The sequence below is a fragment of the Perognathus longimembris genome, chromosome 11 (assembly GCF_023159225.1).
Source record: "Perognathus longimembris pacificus isolate PPM17 chromosome 11, ASM2315922v1, whole genome shotgun sequence".
NCBI lineage: Eukaryota > Metazoa > Chordata > Mammalia > Rodentia > Heteromyidae > Perognathus > Perognathus longimembris.
Genome location: NC_063171.1, coordinates 57,443,165 through 57,463,586, shown reverse-complemented (window position 1 = coordinate 57,463,586; position 20,422 = coordinate 57,443,165). Strand labels below are relative to the sequence as shown.

The 20,422-nt window shown below is 49.9% G+C and overlaps 1 protein-coding gene across 1 annotated transcript; it reads right to left on the bottom strand.

Moving 5' to 3' along the window:
* Window positions 1-4,641: 4,641 nt before the first annotated feature.
* On the bottom strand, window positions 4,642-14,691 carry Ctse (cathepsin E). The gene is given in 9 exon segments (XM_048357648.1): window positions 4,642-4,804; window positions 5,500-5,598; window positions 5,672-5,816; window positions 7,581-7,697; window positions 10,191-10,390; window positions 11,883-12,001; window positions 12,886-13,003; window positions 13,840-13,999; window positions 14,507-14,691. Coding segments are annotated over 9 exon segments (1,191 nt in total). The 5' UTR covers window positions 14,578-14,691; the 3' UTR covers window position 4,642.
* Window positions 14,692-20,422: the final 5,731 nt, after the last annotated feature.

The following is a 20,422-nucleotide window of genomic DNA, read 5'->3' as shown; positions in this document are numbered from 1 at the left end:
GTTCAAAGCCAGCCCAGGAAAGAAATCCACAAGACCCTCATCTCCACAGAAACAGCTAGATACGGTGCGAACCTGGCAATGATGGGAAGCAGAACTAAGAGGACTGTGGGCCAGGCCTGAGCAGAAAATAAGACTCTATTTCAAAAATAGCTAGACCAAAACAAAGTGGGTGTGTTTGGCTTAAATGATAAAGTCCTTGCCTAGACTATATTTATTCAAGGGTTGTTTTTTTTTTTTTTTGAGACCAGTGTTTAAACAAACATTAGAGAGAGGGAGAGACAGAGGCAGAGAACCAGAGAGACAGAGTGGAGAGAGCCCTTAAGAGAGGTGTAGACCCCCCCCCCACCCCACCCAGGGACTTCCACGTGTGAAAGTCCCATGTGCGTCCACAGCAGCAGCAATTTGGGGTGTGGGCGTGGGCTGTGGCTGCTTTTCACCGGGGCTGAAACCAGGCACGGGACGTTTGGGGAACCCTCCCAGCACCTTTGGAAGCTCAGTCAGCAGCCAGGTCCAGTGCCTACTTCCTCCAACCACAGGGATCAAAGCCAGCAACTTCCCTCTCTGACACACAAGCAGCACATGCGTGTGCGTGGAGGGTGACACCCAGCCCCTCCCCTGGGGGTGAGGGGAAGCCCCAGCTGCCTCCTCCTCCCCTTTCCCCTCCAACAACCTGAACAGGTCTGATTCTTTGGGGGACACCGTGGAAATAACACGGGGAACAAATACGTATGGGGAGGGACTTCGAGGAGGAAGACATTAGTTCTTGTTGAGGAGGGGGCGACCAAATGGGTTTTGGAGGAAGAAAGACGTCGAGCTGGAGCTCTGACCTTCAGCAGTGGGAATGCCCTTGGAGGAGGCAGTAGGCCCCCTTGGTGTTGGGCAGAGGCGAGCAGGTCCAGGAAGGGCTCCAGTTCAGGTCCTCGCTGACCCCCTTTCAAGGGGCACAGCCAGGCTGGAGAGCTCCATTGTGTTTCCAGCGCGCTGTGTCGAGCCTCTCTTCACTGTCATCTTAATGCTCCTGGAAGGAGTGGACAGGGTAGAAGACTTTCTGAGAGCCAGGCATGCAAATGGGGAAAATGGAGAGGGTCCAGTCCTTTCAGGTGGTCCTGACATGTGTGTATGTTTGTGTGGAGGAGGGGGCGGTAAACTGAGGCCAGGCCCTAGAGAATCTGGGAAGTCCTGTTGGCTTGAATGTTCTTCTTGTCAATGCAGGAAGTGGGGGCAGAGAATAGCTGGGATTAGAGCCAGATGGTAGAGAGGTTCATCAACCAGGCACTGGGGAGCTGCAAGATCCGGGTGTCAGTCCGGATGTAGGTGAGAGCCCTGCCCAGAGCAATGGGGGTCGTGGGGCAGGGGACCAGGCTGCAGATGCGTTTCTGTGATGGTCAGCAAAGCTATCGGGAGGACCGGTAAGTCACCACCTCGTCTGGTCACTCAGCAGAGGTGGCCGTGTGGCCCACACGTCACTTTCATTCTCTAAGCCTTCTCAGCCTCCTGGACAGAAACTGACCCCACGGAGAACAACTGGCCCCACACAGGGGGTGGGGGGGTGGGGTGCCTGGATCTAGAGGGAGAGTCTTTGATTCAGGGGCATCTGCTGTATGGTATTTGCTCCGCGGAGGGGTGAGCTTCCTGAGGACTGCAGACACTCGGCAGCTAAGTGTTCACAGACACGCGCAGCACTTCCTGTAACCATGCCCACTCAACAGCCAGGCAAACGGGTGCTAGGAGTCGAGTCCCGGCCAGAGCCTGTGAGGTTAGTAGCTCTGTAATCCTGCTCTGCAGCTGGTTCACATCAGGCTGTTCATAATCAACTCTGAAAACAACAACAAACCCAATCCCACCCCCCCACCCCCAGTACATAACTATAAAGAGAAAAACAAAAGAAACTACACACGTGTGGAGCTGCGCTGGATTCCGAGCCCCATCTGCAAAGGGGAAGGGAAGCTGAGTGCTGTTCACGGCCCCCACCAGTGGCTTCACCCACTCTTCCCAAGGCCTCCGTGGGTGGGAGGGTGTCTCAGAGATAGGAACTCATCCCCCACGGCCATCTAGCGATGAGGGCGGGGGTGTCAGCCTGGGGTGTGTTCCATGACCCCCACCGCCGGGGTGGTGTCCCTGTGTCGCCCTGCCTTCCTGGGCCTTCCCGGGCCTTCACATGGGTGCCTGGTAGAAAACAAACATGGATTGTGTCAGATTGAACTGAAACTCCAGTGAATCTAGTACGCACGGAGAGAGGGGCAGACGAATGAATGGGCACTGTTTAAGTATTACAAGAATCGGCTAGCTGCCCTGACAAGGAATCAATCTACTTTTAAATGAAAGCCGTTTTGACAAGTGTATACAGCACATAATCCCCCCCTCCCCCTTCAGCACTAGGGATTGAACTACTATGCAGGGTGCTCTACCACACGAGCCACGCCTCCGGCCCCTTTTGCATGGGCTGTTTTTGAGGCAGGCTCTCCCTCTATCACAAGGTCAGCCTGAGTGGTGATTTCCTGAGTTGCTGGGGATGACAGGCAGGTGCTACTGCACCCAGCCCATTGTGGCCCCCTGTAGCTGGGGTAGCAGGCTCTAGACACCACATCCATATGTTGGTTCAGATGGAACCTTGTGAACTTTTCTGCCCAGGTTGACCCTCAAACTCTAATCCTCCAACCTCTACCTCCTGAGTAGTTACGATCGCAGGCATGAGCCACGGTGCCGGGTAAGGTTCTTTTTTATATAGAAAGAAAAAAAGGTTTCTTACCAACAGCTCTCTCTCTCATCTCTCTCTCTCTCTCTCTCTCTCTCTCTCCTCTCTCTCTCTCTCTCTCCTCTCTCTCTCTCTCTCTCTCTCTCCTCTCTCTCTCCTCTCTCTCTCTCTCTCTCTCTCTCTCTCTCTCTCTCTCTCTCTCTCTCTCTCTCTCTCTCTCTCTCTCTCTCTCCTCTCTCTCTCTCTCTCTCTCTCTCTCTCTCTCTCTCCTCTCTCTCTCCCTCTCTCTCTCTCTCCTCTCTCTCTCTCCTCTCCTCTCTCTCCTCTCTCTCTCTCTCTCTCTCTCTCTCTCTCTCTCTCTCTCTCTCTCTCCAGTCCTGAGCCTTGGACTCAGGGCCTGAGCACTGTCCCTGGCTTCTTTTTGCTCAAGGCTAGCACTCTGCCCACTTGAGCCACAGCACCATTTATGTGGTACTGAGGAATCGAACCTAGGGCTTCGTGTATGCGAGGCAAGCACTCCTACCGCTAAGCCACATTCCCAGTCCCAGAAAAAAAAAGTTTTTATAAAAACAATTTCAGATGGACTCTAGTGTTCTCTGAGGGCGTGAGTTATGGAGCACTTGCACGTAATTTATTAATAAGAATGAAATTGAAGGTTCTTCCCTTTTAAAGGAAGCAAGAACTAAAGTGAGGAAGAGAAAACAAGTCGTTTATTGTGACAAGGGAATGAGGATGTGCTTTAGAGCAGAATTCTCCATGGTGGGTCCCTGGGGGTGAGCTCTGGGGTGTTTTTCCTCCCACTCCCTCTCCCCTCCCCCTCCCCCTCATCCCCCCCCCCCCCGCAGACTATGAAGTATTTTTATTTACAGCAAATGTATGCGTATGCTGAAGGAACCAAGACTCCTTGGAACCTTGGCAGTGCCACGTATGGGACCAGAAGTGTGAAAGATGGACCAGAAAAGTCTACAGGAAGTAACTTGAAGGCCATCCACTGATTAGAGATGGGGTAGGATGAGCATGAAGAGGTAACTGTGGTAAGTGGGAACTCATCAAAATATTTGGAATTCACTGGCATCTGCTCTTGTACCCAGCTCATTATAACGGCGACTGGCAAATGAAGGGGAAAGCTCCCAGGTAGTTATCTATTTTCCTATACACGGTGAGCAGGTGATTGATGAAGGAAGGTGGTTTGTTTTTTTTTTAATTTAAATTTATTTTACAATACAGTTCCCGCTAACCAGTTCTGGGAAAGAATAGAATTGGAAAAAAAAAAATCCCAGTGATAGTACAGGTCTGAGTGTTCAGGGCTGCTGAACAGAGCTCGTCAGGCTTCCCACTGGCCGTGCCCGGCGCCAGCGTCATCTGCCGGATGGGCTCCTGCAGGAAGCCCCGGCTTCGCCCGTGAGATCTTCCCGCTGCCACAGCCACAAGCCTCAGCTCCCACGACCGGCTTCCACGGAGGACGAGCGCAGAGCCCCCGCTCAGCACGCATCGGATTCCAATCTGAGGCATTTTCAAAGTGATGCTGGCTGTGGATCTTGTTTGAGTCCTGATGCAGACAAGCCAGCTGCGAACATGAGAGCCCACGGATGGGACACTAGTGGGGTGCAGAGGGGTGTGTTGTACTGTAACTGCGCCTTTGGCTGGTTGGGAGATGTCTACAAGGAAAAGCCAAGGAGATACAAGCGAGGAAATACATATAGACAGAAGTTAATTTCCCATCTTTGACAGCGGTGGAGGTGGTATGTACATGGGATGTGTGTGGACAGGTTTTGTGTGTGTGTGTGTGTGTGTGTGTGTGTGTGTGTGTGGAGTATGCTCTGCTTAGTCCCAATTCAAGTTTCATTGATTGCCTTCCTTAGGATGATTTTCTGAGAGGTGCAAAGAAAGCCCCACCCTAACAGGTCCCAGGGTATTGGGGAGCCAGCCACAGACATTCAGTCCTTCTTAGGGCACTGCGGTGGCCAGCCCCACTTGGTTATTCCCACGATCAAAGATGGTGTAGAACTTTCTAATGAAGACATCCCCCAGGATCCACAGAGGCCCGTATGGAGGCGCGATGTCAAGGCCTTCAAAGCCACTTTCACAGTAGTCCATATTCAGGTAGCCCTGGGGTAGGAAACAAGTATATCAGTGACACCCAGGGGGAGAAGTAGCACTGCCGGGGTGGGGGGAGGGGGGTGGGGGGAGGGGGGGTGGCGGTGCTGAGTGGCCTCAAAGCTGCTGGGCTCCACCATCTTGCCTGGTGAATCCTTCCTCCCACATCACACATCCTTTCTCCTCTCTCTCAGTGAGGTGTTTGCACACGTTTGTGCACCTGTATTCTGTACTCGTGAGAACTGTTCATGTGTGCTCCACCATCCTGTCATTTACAGTAGGAAACCTGAAATGCTACTGCGAGGCAGGAAGAACCGACAGTTTGTGCTGTGCAAGTGAGGACCGTGGTCCACGCAGCCTGGGAGGAAGGAAGTGCGTGAGCAGGGACTCCCCTAGGGGCAGATGGGAGAATGTGAGCCGCTGGCATGGTAACGGATATACAGACTCATGAACAAGGCTCCCTTTCAACATCTGTAACACCGTACTAGAACACTTCCTTAAACGACTCTCCCAAGATTCCCAGTGGAATGTCCACGGGAGGTACCCGTGTCTCTTTCAGCGGGGAGACACCCCCAGGGTGGATACTCCCAGGATGGTGGGAGCCGGGCTTGGGGGACCCAGGCAAGTGGGGGCAGCTGTTGGGAAAGGGAAGTGGGGCCCACGTGCGGAGGGCCCCGTGACTGGCAGAATAAGGAAACGGCTCTTACCGGCAGGGTGTAGGCGTTTGGGCTGAGGGTGTAGTTGACCCCGTTGATAATGAAGGTGATACTGGGCATGACATCGAGGTTGGCAGTCAACACAGAATACTGCAACACACAACATGGGGTCCTCTCAGAGGCTGCCCTCTCCGGCTCCTAGCCATTCCCCACCCAGGGATACTCACGATTCCACCCCGAGCGTGGCCCCGATGGCCTGCTGCAGACGCTGGATGTCATGGGAGGGGCCGGTGATGAGGGAGGTCCCCGTGTCCACGATGGCCTGGCAGCCCTCAGCGCAGAACATCATGGTATCCCCCACCTGGACGCTGGGGGCAGCGGGGTCCCTGTCAGCCAGCCCTTGGCTGGGTCCCCTGCGACTCCCTCCTCCTGTGCCCCCCAGCACCCCAGAACTCAGTGGAGATGGACTTTTACCTCTCTTCCATCACAGGGCAACCTGTGAACTTTTTAAAAACTGAGATTCATAGTAAGAAACATGCTGACTTTTTCCGTGTGTGTGTGTGTGTGTGTGTGTGTGTGTGTGTGTGTCTGTGTGTGTATGTACGGGCGCGTGCCATGACAGAGGCTTGAACTGGGCACTGTCCCTGAGCTGTTATGCTCAAGACTAGCACTCTACCACTGAGCCACTGCTCCATTTCTGGCTCTTTAGTGGGTAAGTGGAGAAAAGAGTCTCATAGACTTTCCATGCCCAAGCTGGCTTTGAACCGTAGTCCTCAGATCTCACTATCTCAAGTAGCTACAACCACAGGTGTGAGCCAATGATGTCCTTTGGGGGTGGGGTGGGGAACAGGATGGAATCTCGCTCTGTTGTCTGATTTGAGGTTGGATTTATGGTTTTCCCCCTTCAGCATCCTGAGTAGGCAGGATTACAAGCATATCCACACGCAGCTTGTACTTCATTCTTCACACACACACACACACACACACACACACACACACACACACACAAAGTAGGTCAGAGCCAGGTACCAGCGGTTCACGCTTACAATGCTAGCATCTCAGGAGGCGTAGTCCTAGAACACTAAGGTTCAAAGCCAGCCTGGGCACAAAAATTCACAAGACATCATCTCTACATCTCTAATCAACCAGCAAAAAAGTTGGGCTGTAGGCATGACTCAGTGGCAGAGTGCCAGCAGTGAGCAAGAAAGTAGAGTGGGGTGAGGGAGGCCCCTGGTTCCAGGCCTGGTACCCAAACAATAATGTAGGTCAGGATCCCAAGTGATGTCACAACCTTAAGCGAGAACATTTCTACAGTCCGAAAAGTCCTTAGACAGTGAGCCATAGGCCTTTCCCACATCTTATCCTGAATGTCTTGGGAACTGAAACCTTAATGACTTCTCTTTGAATTCCTATATTGCCTAGCATGGTGCTAGCTACATAAGAAGCCCTGGGCTCACTTTCCCTGGACATTTCACCAAGAAGCTGTGTTCATGTCTTTGGGGAGGAGGCAGTCCTGGGGCTTGAACTCAGGGCCTGAGCACTGTCTCTGGCTTCTTTTTGCTCAAGGCTAGCACTCTGCCACTTGAGCCACAGCGCCACTTCTGGCCATTTTCGATATATGTGGTGCTGAGGAACTGAACCCAGGACTTCATGCATACTAGGCAAGCACTCTACCACGAGGCCATACTCCCAGCCCCCTCGTGTCAAGTCTTGATTTCAGGGTCATCTTTCCATAGGGGTCATCTCGCCCTGACCATGGAGCTACTTGGTTGGCTCCTCTCTTGGGGCACTGAGCACTTCTGGGGCAATCTGTGAGCATGTTTCATCTTCTGTACAAGCTTAGGGAGGGCCAAGTTCATGTCCACATCTCCCTAGCCTCTCTAGTCCCTCGGCCTTGGCTCTGTATGCTCCTTAATGCTGATGGACAAAGAGCAGCAGATTCTGCTAGGTATTGGCCATCGGGTGAAGCCCAGGTATAGCACCTGGACAGGGGAGGAAGCTGCCCCGTTGCCTGGCTATTCCCGCTCTTCCTCATCTCTGCTTACCTCCAACCCACACAGTGAGTGCCCAGCGGCCCAACGGCTGTTCCGAGGGACCCACAGTGGCCCTCAGTCCGTAGAAGAGACACTCACCCGTCCAGGGCGATCTGCCAGTAACCTTGCTTGGTGACTGGGACCCAATTCAGGCTCCCGGAGAAATGGGAGGGGTCGTAGCCTCCGAAAGTCAGCTCGCTGCCCTGATCGCCTTCACTGTGGGAAGGGAGAGACGAGTTACTGAAGAAACACCACTGGAAACACAGGGGCGCTGGGCCAGGACACTGGGGGCTGAGCCCAGCTACCTAGGGAGGCAGAAATACCCCCTAGGATTTGTTAAAAGTTGATTAGCAGAAACAGCTCTGCTCAGAGAATTGTGAATGTCCCCTGTTTCTTGGACATGGCTGTGGCCACCCTAAGGACACACTTTGTGACTCGAAGCATCCCCCAAAGATCTCTTTCCTCAAAGTAGCTGGCTCCGTGTGGCTGTGGTAGGATGGAGTTTCCAGGTCATCTACTCCTGTGTGTACACGGTCCTGTGACTGCGCTATGACTTTACTAGGACTTGCATATTGCTTTATTTTCACTGGCTTTGAGGTCTCAAAATTCTGTTCTGGCACCTGACAGGGAGTCTGGAGAAATCAGACATACAATAGACTGATTTTCAAGAGAGTCAGAAAATCACAGAACTCACCTGTACTGCAGGGGGTTGGGGTGGGGATGGGCAGCAAACAGAACATCTGTAGGGATTTTAGGTTGTGCGTGATGGGGGTCATTCTGTGCTAGATGGCTTGCCCAGCATTCACAGGATCACAGGTTTTCTTTTTTTGTGTGTGCTGGTCCTGGGGCTTGAACCCAGGGCTTGGCACTGTCCCTGAGTGTCTTTTGCTTAATGCTAACACTCTACTACTTGAACCACAGCGCCACGTCTGACTTTTTCCGAGTAGTTTATTGGAGATGAGAGTCTCCTGGACTTTACTGCCTGGGCTGGCTTTAAACCACAATCCTTATATCTCAGCCTCCTGAGTAGCTTGGATTACAGGCAGGGGCCACTGGTGCCTGGCAAGGTCATAGGTTTTATTCCTAGCACTGCAAAAAATGAGAGAGAGAAGAGGAGAGGAGAAGAAAGGAGAGGAAGAAGAAGAGAAGAGGAGGAAAAAGAGGAGAGAAGGAAAAGGAGGAGAGAAGAGGAGGAAGAAGAAGAAGATGGAGGAAATGGCAGAGGAGGAGGAGAGGGAGAGATGGGGGAGAAGGGGAGAAGGGAGATGAGAAGAGGAGGAGAAAAATAGAAGAAGAGGAGGAGGAAGAGAAGGAGAGAGAGGAGCAGAGGAAGGAAGAGAGAGAGAGAAGGAGGAGGAGGCAGAGGAGGAGGAGGGGGAGGAGGAGGAGGAAGAGGAGGAGGAGGAGGAGGAAGAGGAGGAGGAGGAGGAAGAGGAGGAGGAGGAGGAAGAGGAGGAGGAGGAGGAGGAGGAAGAGGAGGAGGAGGAAGAGGAAGAGGAGAATGAGGAGGAGGAAGAGGAGAATGAGGAGGAGGAGGAAGAGGAGGAGGAGGAGCTACCATTAGGTGATGGTCAGTGTAAGGAATTGAACCTAATCTTACTTAACTTTCATGTCAACCTAGCATTCATCTGGGAGAAACTAAGGCCCCGGGAGATGAAGCAACGCAGGGGGTAGCACTTCAAGCCCAGCTAGTCTGACTGCAGTACTCCTGCCTGGCCCACTTCTCAAGCTTCTCGGTTCCCCCGAGAACTCAGCTCAGCTCAGTGGCATCCAGGCTGGGAGGAAGCACAGCTGCAGAGAGGGAGCCAGGACCTCCATGCAGAGGGAATGCGAAAGCCTGACTTGGAAGAAGGCAGGAAGGGCCAGCCATTGTCCTCCTGTGTAGGGAGGAACATGAAGCCACTGTCCAAGGACCCCAGGCAAGGTATCGAGGGGGACTGTCTCTCGGACCTTTCCCATGACAATGCATCATTAAAAATATTGTGGCAATGCATATGTAACACAAAACTTAACATCTTAACCATTTTCGAGTGTACAGCTTGGGAGTGTTTAGTATATTCACATCATAAAGCCCGTCCCTAGAATGTTTTCCATTTGCAGAGCCAAGACTGTACCTGCTAAATGAGGCCTCCCTTTCCTGGCTTATCTAGCCCGGCCAACATGTGCTTTCTATCTCTGTGAACGTGATGACTCTAGGCACCTCATCCAAGTGGAACCTGTGAAGGCTATTTCACTTGGTACAATGTCCTCACGTTAAATGCACACTTTAGTGACTGTCAGCATTTTCCTTCCTTTTCAGGATTGCGTAATATTCCGTTGTATGGCTCAGCCACATTGTATTTATCCGTTTGCTGGCATGAAATTATTTTTATTATCAGCCCATTATGGAATGTTTTTCCTGTGTCTCTCAACTATAAGGACTGTTCTTGTTTCCATCTATCTAGTGCCATGCTCAGTATACAACAGGAGCTTGGTATTTATTTACTGCTTAAGTTAATAGCCAATCCTAGAGACCCTTAAATCTAACTCATTATGAGGCAAACTCCAGTTCCTCAAAACCTAGGGAGGTTAAGTGTTTTGCTCAAGACCACACAGCTAAGAGCAAGCCAGCCAAAAGATTGAAGCCAGGTCCTTTGACCACTAGGTCGAGTATACCACATCTCCCTATCGCCACCCCTGACATTCCCTGGTGGGCTTGACAGGCCTTACCTGCTCATGTAGACAGAAAACATCGGCTGGTCCACCAGGTTCTGGGCCATCATGTTGTCAAACACTGGGGTCACCCCTGAAGCAGCCAGGGAGGGGTACCCCAGACCCAGGATTCCATCAAACTCTGCATACACAAAGGTCTGCCCAGGCTCAGTGACGCTTTCCCCAAACTGCTGGCCAACCACAGTCAGCCCTTCCACCTGAGGGAGAGAGCCAGAGAGCACTGAGCCCGTAGCCACAGGGAGAAGAGGCCCGCTCCGCCGTCCTCGGTTCATCGGGCCATAGTCTACTCACTTAATTTCCTTATATAATTTAAAAAAAATCAAAGCACAATGTAGTACGTAAACCACAGGTGGCCAGGCTTCCAAATCAAGAAACAAGATATAGACGCTAAAGTACTGACATTTTTTTTTCTTGTGTCAGTTTTGATATGCCTTATTCCTCAAGATGTTTTTCATTTTTTTTAAATGTAAAGTGTAGCTGGGTGCCAATGGCTCAGGCCTATAATCCCGGCCACTCAGGAGGCTGAGAGCCAGAGGACACAAAGTCCTAGAGATGCCAGCTACAAAATAACAGGCAGAAAGCAGGGCTGGAGACATGAGTCAAGGGGTAGAGTGCCAGCCAGCAAGCAAGCCGAGCAAACAACAAGGCCCTGAATCCAACCCCACTACTTGCAAAACAATTGTAAAATTTATCAGTATAAAACCATTCTTGATAGTCTCTTATTTTTAATTTTGGCTTTATTGACTTTCTTTGTAGTTTTACTTTCCTCTGTCAAGACCTCCTAACTATTCTCTTCATTATTTCTTTCTACTTTCTTTGGGTTTGGGTTGCTGTTTGCTAAATGTGTTTGTTTTTCTTGTTGTTTGAGATAGAAGCTTAAGTCCTTGATTTAATTGTGACACATGCATTTTGAGCTATAATCGTCCCTTAAGGATTGCATTAGCTGTGTCCACAAATTTTGTGCACACACACACACACACACACACACACACACACACACTGGATTGTATTTTAGATATTAATATTGGATATATGCATTTGCAGATAAAAGTTAAATCATATGCCTCAAAATGTCTCTGGCTGGGCACTGAGGGGGTCACACCTGTAATCCTAGCTACTCAGGAAGCTAAGATCTGAGGATCATGGTTCAAAGCCAGCCCAGGTAGGAAAGTCTGTGAGACTCTCATCTCCAATAAGCTACTCAGAAAAAACTGGAAGTGGCGCTGTGGCTCAAGAGGTAGAGTGCTAGCCTTGAGCAAAAGAAGCTCAGGGACAGCGCCCAAGCCCTGAGTTCAAGCCCCAGGACCAACAGAAAAAAAAAAAAAAGAATGTTGTCTCTGTCCTAGCACTCTAGCCTGAAGTCCACAGAAGGGGAGGAGGGATGAACTCGGGAGGCTGAGATGAGGCCACCCTCCACCAGGCTTTGCGCACTGGAAACTGGGCACAGAGATCTTCCTGCGAGAGATTCCTGAGCTGCCCCTTTGGAGCCTAGGAGAGTGACCAGGGCTGACTGGCCTGCCCGCTGCCGTCTCAGAAGGAGAGGGCTGCTCCCCCCCCACCCCACCCCCGTCCCCATCCTCTTTACCTCTTCCTGAGACAGGTCTGAAACTGTACCCCTAAAACCTCAGAACACACGCACCGCCACCCAAACTCCTGAACAAAAGAGAAGAGATCAAGGTCTGCACTCACGGAGACTTGGTCCATTCCGATGATGCCCGTCAAGCTGCCCCTCCCATACTGAATGGAGAACGGGGTCCCCACCTCGCTGTACGTGCTGGACTGAGATGGATGGTACATGGAGTGTTTCTCTGAAAAGGGAAGATGTAGCTCAGCCCCCCATCCCTGCCCGGCTCCCGGCAGGCATGGAATTAGAGCCCTAGAAAGACCACTGTGTCCTTCCCTAGTGACTCCTGCATTTGCCTCTAGCCGCAGGTGTGGCCTCGCTGGGGACCACATAGTTGCCCCCGGGCAAACCTGATTGTGGCAATGACCTCACCGGGCACACCAAGATAAGCGCCATTTATCAGGCGCCAGCAAAGTGCAAGCCACCAGCGTGGGTCACATTCTCTTCTTCAAAGAAACTTAGGGGCAAACAACGATCACTGCTGGAAACGACCCCAACTCTGTCCAGCCTCGGACACACCCAGCTTCAGGGTTTCAGAGAACTTCTCTCTGGGGACTTGTCCTGAATACACTGTGACATCTTTATTGATCTCTTCTCTTGCCAATCTCTCCTAACCCCCGCCCCCACCCCGCTGAGTTACCGCTGACTGAATGGACACGCCTCTGCCACTGTGTCCCACCAGCCTACCAAGCCTCTTGGAAGCAGGGGTGTGAGCCCAATCCACCATCCTGCCCACAAGTCGTCACCCAGATAGAACTTTCCCCCATGTTCCTTTGTGTGTTCCAAAGGAAATGAGTCACTTAGTTAAAGATTTCTCTTTTCAATGGCTAGGTTTCTCTCTAATAAATTCTAACCCCGTGAAACTCATTATCCTGAACAGGAGCTGTGTTTGCACTCTCTTCCTGGTCTCACCTTGTTTCTGTGGTAAGCTCCCCTGGAACTGGGGAGGAGAGGCTGGTGTGGCAAGGGTGGCCAATTTGGGGGTACCCAAGCCCTCTACTCCTGGAGCCCCAGGCCCTGGCCTCCCAGAATTGGCAATTTCCACAGGGGTTTCTGCCCCCCACTTACTGCAGGCTGGGCTGGTGCAGTACACGGAGGGGACCCAGAGATTGGAGGAGCCAGTATCAAAGATGACAGTGAAGTTCTGCGGTGGGGAGCCAATGGAGATAATGCCAAAATACTCCACCTGCAGGGACAAGAGGGGAAGAAGACGGTGTGGGGCTGAGGAAGGGCCGGGAGGCTCACCATGGGGGAAAAGTGCTTGGGACCAGAGCCTGGAGGTCTGTAGACTGGAACTCACAGTGTCTAGAAGTGGCCAGGCTGGAAAACAAGAGATAAGAAACAGCCAGGCACTAGGGGCTCATGCCTGTAACTCTAGCTACTCAGAAGGCTGAGATCTAAGAGTCAAGGTTCAAAGCCAACCTGGGCAGTAAAGTCTTATTTTCCAATTAACCAGCAGAAAGCTGGACAACGGAGGAATGGTTCAAGTGGAAGAGTACCAGCCTTGAGTGAAAAAGCTAAAGGACAGTGGCCAGGCCCTGAGTTCAAGCCCAATCCTGGCACAAAAACAAAACCCAAGAAACCCGAGGAAAGGCTAAGGGGGAAGAAACTGGCTGCTTCATTTGATTTCACGCCTGTTCCCCTGGTTCCCACAACCCTACAAGCAAGGCAGAAGCTCCCCCGCTCCATGGGGCCGGGGCTGGGAGAAGTCAGGCTCTTGGCACAAGGGCAAAATTAAGAAGCTGCCAGTAGAGAAAATCAGGGTCCTTCCTTGGGGTGCTCTCCTCCCACAGAGATCTGGGGCACGCTGGAGCCTGCTGACAATGCCCACAGGGCCCCCGGGGGCCCCGTTGGTACGATCAAATGAGCAAAGCCATCTGTACCACTGGCCTGGCCTGAGCCTGGGCCTTCCTCCCCCCTCTCCCCCCGCCCCCCTACCCTCCCCCGGGGCCCTCCTCATCCCACCACCACCACCCCCCCCCCCCCGCTCCCCTCAGCACCCCTTGTCCCAGGGGATCTCACATCCACAAAGTTGACCAGGGGCTCATTGACACTCTGGCCCAGGGTGCAGGATTCTGTGAGCTGGGACGCGTCGAGGTTCTTCTGGAACTTCCACACGTCAGGGAGCTGTCCCTTGGCCCGCAGCTTCTTCCGGAGGGACTGGCGCCTCATGAGGGACACCCTGAAGACAAAGTGGCCTGTGAGGAGGGGTGCAGTTCTGCCTCCCTCTGCTCCCCTCCCCTCTTCCCACCAGGAATGGGGCAGGGTGGGGATCTGCAAGGTAGGGATGGGGCGAGGAGCAGGTACCCCGTATCTCCCCAGCTTGCCAGTCTCATTTCTGCCCCGTGATACCCAGTCTCCGTGGGAATGGGTCTGTGTTGGATATGGGTTTTGGGATCTAGAGAACAGGAGTTGTGGGACAGCCCCCAAAGGGCTGATTTCAAGGGTGAGCAAAAGCCCTTGGGGAATTACTTAAAGGCTGTATTCTAGCGCCATGGCAGGGCCCCTGAGCCTGAGCAACATGAGGACGCCTGGACATGAAGACCCTACACAAGGTAGCTGTTGGGGAACACTTGGCTATGTATCCCACCATTTTCTGCTCTTCATTCCAGCTTTCCTCTGCTGGGCAGCCCTGAGCTGGAGGGGTGGAGGGTGCCCCAGAGGGCTGGGTGCTGGGCACCGGGCTCACCTGTGAAGGGCTCCTTGCACCTGTCCCAGCTCCAGTGACACCAGAACCAACAGCAACAGGAATGTTTTCATGGCGGTCGGACCAGCAGCTTCCTCTCACAGTGTCGCCGTGGGTCTCGTTCTCTCCTTTTTCCTCTTGTCCAGGACAGGGGAACCAATTCTCCCTTATATTGGGACCTGCCTTGCCTGCCCTGCCCAGTCTGAGGACCCAAAGATAAGGCCTGGCGTCAGTAGCCATGCCCAGGGCAAACAGAAGGCGGGACCGGATACTCCTCCACCCCTTTTCCCTCCCCTCTTGCTAGAAGAGTGTAATCTGGGGTGAGAATTTGGGGGTCGGCTAGCCCTCTGAAAGCTGGTCTAACCTCACTTTCCCCAAGGCCTTTGACACCCTACTTGGGCTCTAATAATGCTGTATTAATTGGCTGAGAGACTAATGAATTTGTTTATTGAATTACTACCCCATAAGTGGTCAGCGGAAATGAAGTGTAAGCACGGGACCCTAATTTGCTTTAGGGCGAGGATTCCTGGAGTTTAAGTTATAGTTGCCTCTAAACTTGCACAGTTCTCGGAATGTCCCATACCTACCCTACCCATGTCTCGGTTTGGGGAAATTTTGCAACTCCTGTGGATTCCCGGCAGGACCTCATTACGACCTCCTGCTCTATCACCAAATGGCCTGCCTGGAATCCATCCTCAAAATGGTTGATAGATTTCGGCTGCACAACAAAAGGAGAAAAACAGGTTATGACTACACCTGTCCTATGTCAAGATAAAGTTAATCACAAACTTTGGCTTCTGTACGCTTGCTTGGTTGAAAAATAACCGCTAAGTTCCACTTCTGTAAATTAGCTTGCTTGTACCTGTTTGTGATTTTTGCCTTTCTAAACCCCCTGCAAGGGAGACTCAGGGTTACTCACTCCTGAGCTGGGTTAGCCCCGGCCAGTCATTTCACTCAATAAACGAACCTTGGTTTGAGACAAAGCTTGGTCTGGGTCTGTTTTGGGGGTCGCTCCATTTCAGATGGAGGCCCCAGTGAAGTAATCTCCATCTCTTGGAGGAGACCCCCAGCCCCCAGATTTAACTCTACCATAAAGAAGAGGCTGTGACGTGACTCCAGGAGAAGGCCTCAGAGAGATGTTCCTCAGCCCCAGACTTCACATAAGTGGAACCTGTTTTGGTGGATCCAGGGTTCAGCTGCACCAGTGAGGAAAGACAGGGTCCCAGAGGGGGGCTTTAGGGCTAGGAATATGGCCTAGTGGTAAAGTGTTCGCCTCGTATACATGAAGCCCTGGGTTCGATTCCTCAGCACCACATATATAGAAAAAGCCAGAAGGGTGCTACGGCTCAAGTGGTAGAGTGCTAACCTTAAGCAAAAAAAAAAAAAAAAAAGCCAGGGACAGTGCTCAGGCCCTGAGTTCAAGCCCCAGGAATGGCAACAAAAACAAAATCAAACCAGAGGGGGGCTTTATATGAGAGGGCTGGACACAGCACATCCTCTCGAGTCCAGAGTTGAGGTGAGACTTTACCCAACTCCAGTAAGAGGCTGTGAGCAGTGTCTGGTGACCACCTTCTTCGTTGGTCTGTGTCTTTGCCTGTGTCATTCATCAGTTATGGGTTCTATTCATTCTATTTGTCCTCCCACTCCCCTTCAATGTTTTCTTGAGAATTTTCTGGATTTCCAATGACAGGCTAGAGAATACAGAGTAACCTGTAATGTTTTTGATCTAACCAAATTTGGTGAACAGGATTGACCCCCCCCGCCCCCCAATTTGGAGTTGGATGGCCTCCGGAGGGATTTTTAGATCTCTGAGTGATCGCCAGACTCAACCAAACTGTTTTGGGAAAACCAGAGCATCTAGATCAGGTTCCCTACATTCGGATCAGATATGATATAATAGTAGATAAACCCTCTTGGCTCAAAAATAATTGTATAAGAACTTGTAAAAATAAGTCACAGGCTTGTTATATCCTCTTCTGTAAGAAAGGCAGTTGGGAGGGTGCAGTCAGCTGACAGCCTGGTTCAAACAGTGGGCTAATCCCAGTCTCAGGGTAAATGGAAATTGTAAAGTGCTCCTGGCTAAAATTGGCGAAAGATAGTCAGGCCACCTGGTGGGCTAAGAGATCAGCTTCAGGTAACCACCTTCTTCCCCCAACTGAAGGTATTCAAAAGTTGAATTGACAGTCTAAAATGCTCTAGTCAAAATTGGGCTTAGGGGCTGGGGATATGGCCTAGTGGCAAGAGTGCTTGCCTCGTATACATGAGGCCCTGGGTTCAATTCCCCAGCACCACATATACAGAAAAGGGCCAGAAGTGGCGCTGTGGCTCAAGTGGCAGAGTGCTAGCCTTGAGCAGAAAGAAGCCAGGCCCCAGGACTGGCCAAAAAAAAAAAAAAAAAAAAGATTAGGAATGGTGAAATATTGTTATTCGCAGGGAAATGGTCATAACTCGAACAAATAATGTTGAGTGAGACAAGCCTAGAACACAGAAAACAAAGGGGCATGATCTCCCTGATATATGACTGTTAACAAAGGGAGACGGAGAGACAGTAGAGACCAAGTCTGTGACTACTGTATATGTTCTTGATACATTGTATATTGTATATATGTCTACCTGACCTAGAGAAGGGATAGAAAAACAGGACGTAAGATATCACAAGAAATGTACACACTGCCCTACTATGTAACTGTACCCTTTTTGCACAACACCTTGTAAAAAAAATTGTGTTCAATTAATAAACAAAAACAAAACAAAAAAATTGGGCTTAACACTAGAATCAAGTACTAGGTGGGTTCAGTTTAGATCTGGGGGGACCCCGTCCACCCATCGTCAGCAGAAAAGTATTTGGTGTGCTAAAATGCCTTACTAACACAAGCAAGCCATGGTAAACGAGGCTGGATAATGATAAAGTCATTTCTTAAAAATTTTGTCTTAAGTCTTGGTCATCTGCAAGAGTTAAGATTGTCAAAAATACCTCTTGGGGGCTGGGAATATGGCCTAGTGGTAAAGTGCTCGCCTCATATACATGAAGCCCTGGGTTCGATTCCTCAGCACCACATATATAGAAAAGGCCAGAAGTGGTGCTGTGGTTTAAGTGGTAGAGTGCTAGCCTTGAGCAAAAAGAAGCCAGGCAACGTGCTCAGGCCCTGAGTTCAAGCCCCAGGACTGGCAAAAAACAACAAACAAAGCAAAACAAAAAACCTCTTGCCACTGGAAAATGTATGGTCAATATTTATTTTGTGCGCTTTAAGATCTTTTGTACAAATAAAAGTGTGTATATACACGTGTATGAGTGTGAACATGTCAGTATGATGTAAAATGGGTGATTTTAAGTTTAAACTCCAGAAAGATCATCAAGTTTGGGCATTGCCAAATGTTTTAAAAGATCATTGCATTGTTTTAAAGAGGAATTATAGTTCAAAAAAGATTTCTTTAATTTGCAGCTGAAAAATTTGGAATCTTAATGCGTTAGGCTGTTTGCACTGTAATCAAGTTAGATGGCTTAGCAAAAGGCATTGGGAATTTGAAATTTATTTCCCTCCACTGTTTAAAGATTTGGGACTAAATGTCAGAAATTTAGATCTTTTTTAAATTATTTATTTATTTATTTATTTATTTTTGGCCAGTTCTGGGGCTTGGACTCAGAGCCTGAGCACTGACCCTGGCTTCTTTTTGCTCAAGGCTAGCACTCTGCCACTTGAGCCACAGCGCCACTTCTGGCCATTTTCTGTATATGTGGTGCTGGGGAATTGAACCCAGGGCCTCATGTATACGAGGCAAGCACTCTTGCCACTAGGCCATATCCCCAGCCCCAGAAATTTAGATCTTAATGTTTATCACTGTTAGAGAACTGCTTTGGGTTTCTCCGTCAGAGATCAAAAGGAAAGGACAGAAAAACCAAGGACGGGCTTGTGTGTCTATCCTCAGGAGTGAGGGGTGAACTGGCAAAGGTGGAGCCTAACCAGTCCATGCATGGTGGGAAAGGACAGGCCCTGGGGGGAATCGACATGTTGGAGAGACAGGCCCCAGGGGGAGTCCACACATGGTGGAAAAACAGTAAGCTGGCACAAAGGCAATCCATTAAGCCCCAAGGAGTAAGATGGGTATATGTACATTCTGAAGGATAGGCCAATGGAGGCCTTTCTTTGTACTGTTTCTTTCCCTTGCAGGTGGACACTGAAAACCTGATGGTAAAAAGGAATGAGTTAATTGGTATCTAAAACTGCCCCTTGGAATGTATTAAAAATTGGAGAAGTCTTAACAAGAGGGCTAACACGTTTGTCTGTATGGTGTAATTTTATTCCTATGCTTTTTTGTAATCTGGATGTATTTTTTTAAGGGAAAAGATGCTAAGTCTGGATTCTTGTGTTTGTAATTCTGGTGCTTGTAATTCTTGTATTAAGGAAAAATTGTCATGGCCGGGCTGGGGATATGGCCTAGTGGCAAGAGTGCTTGCCTTGTATACATGAGGCCCTGGGTTCAATTCCCCAGCACCACATATACAGAAAATGGCCAGAAGTGGCGCTGTGGCTCAAGTGGCAGAGTGCTAGCCTTGAGCAAAAAAAAAAGAAGCCAGGGACAGTGCTCAGGCCCTGAGTCCAGGCCCCAGGACTGGCAAAAAAAAAAAAAAAAAAATGGCCCCTTTACCCCCAGCAGTGGGCTGTGGTTAGTGCCTCTAGGTTTCTGAGTTCTTCAAACACAATTGAAAGCCAAAGTGTGTTAAAGCAGAAGTTAGTAAAAAGGCTTTAAAAATCAAGAATGTATTTCTAGATTTCAAAAAATATGAAAGTAAAGTTGTTCAGATTGGAAAAAGGAAAAATTAGGGCTGTCAAAATGATTGTTTAATTGCTATTCCAGCCTGCCTATAGGTTTTTGCAAGTTTCCAGCAGACCCACAGAGCAAAACAGACGATACTTACAAGTTTGTCAAATGTAACTTTGGCCCTTAAAAAGTTCTAGGTAAGAGCATGCTTGAAAACTACTTCTGCGTTGACAATTTTGTTGCTTTTAATTGGAGCAAAGTGGCCTTATACAGGCTCATTTGATCTGAAAACTGTGGTTCAAAGCCAGCCCAGGCAGAGAAAGGTCCCTGTGAGAGTCTCATCTTTAATTAGCCAGCACAGTGCTGGGAACAGAGTTGTTATGCAGACAGTTTTTTTTCCCCCTCTTTTTTCCCCCCTTTTATTGTCAAAGTGAAGTACAGAGGGGTTACAGTTTCATATGTAAGGCAGTGAGTACATTTCTTGTTCAACTTGTTACCTCCTCCATCATTCCCCCCCTCACCTCCCCTTCCCCCTCCTCCCCCATGAGTTGTATAGTTGGTTTACACCAACTGGTTTTATAAGTATCGCTTTTGGAATCATTTGTCTTTTTATCTTTTGTCTCTCCATTTTGATATTCCCTTTCCCTTCCCTAGTTCTAATACACATATATCCACTATCTAAGGTACTCAGGTGAGATACAGTGATAGTGGGGGTACAACCACAGGAAGAGAATACGAGGAAAAAAAGGTACAGTTTCACATGGCATGTTGAAAATAATTACAAAAATGATTTAACACTTGTTTCCATAATGTGAAATTCATTTCACTTAGCATCATCTTATGTGTTCATAAGGGCATAGCTATTGGGCTCTTGTGATCCTCTGCTGTGACTAGCCTAAACCTGTGCTAATTATTCACTAGGAGGGAAACCATAGAGTCCATGTTTCTTTGGGTCTGACTCACTTCACTTACTATAATTTTTTCCAAGTCCTTCCATTTCCTTACGAATGGGGCAATGTCATTCTTTCTGATAGAGGCATAGAATTCCATTGTATATATATGTACCACATTTTCCTGATCCACTCGTCTACTGAGTTTTAAACTCAAGCCCCAAAGAAGCTCGAGGAAATGTAAAGAAAGGGGAAAGTTAGTAAAGAA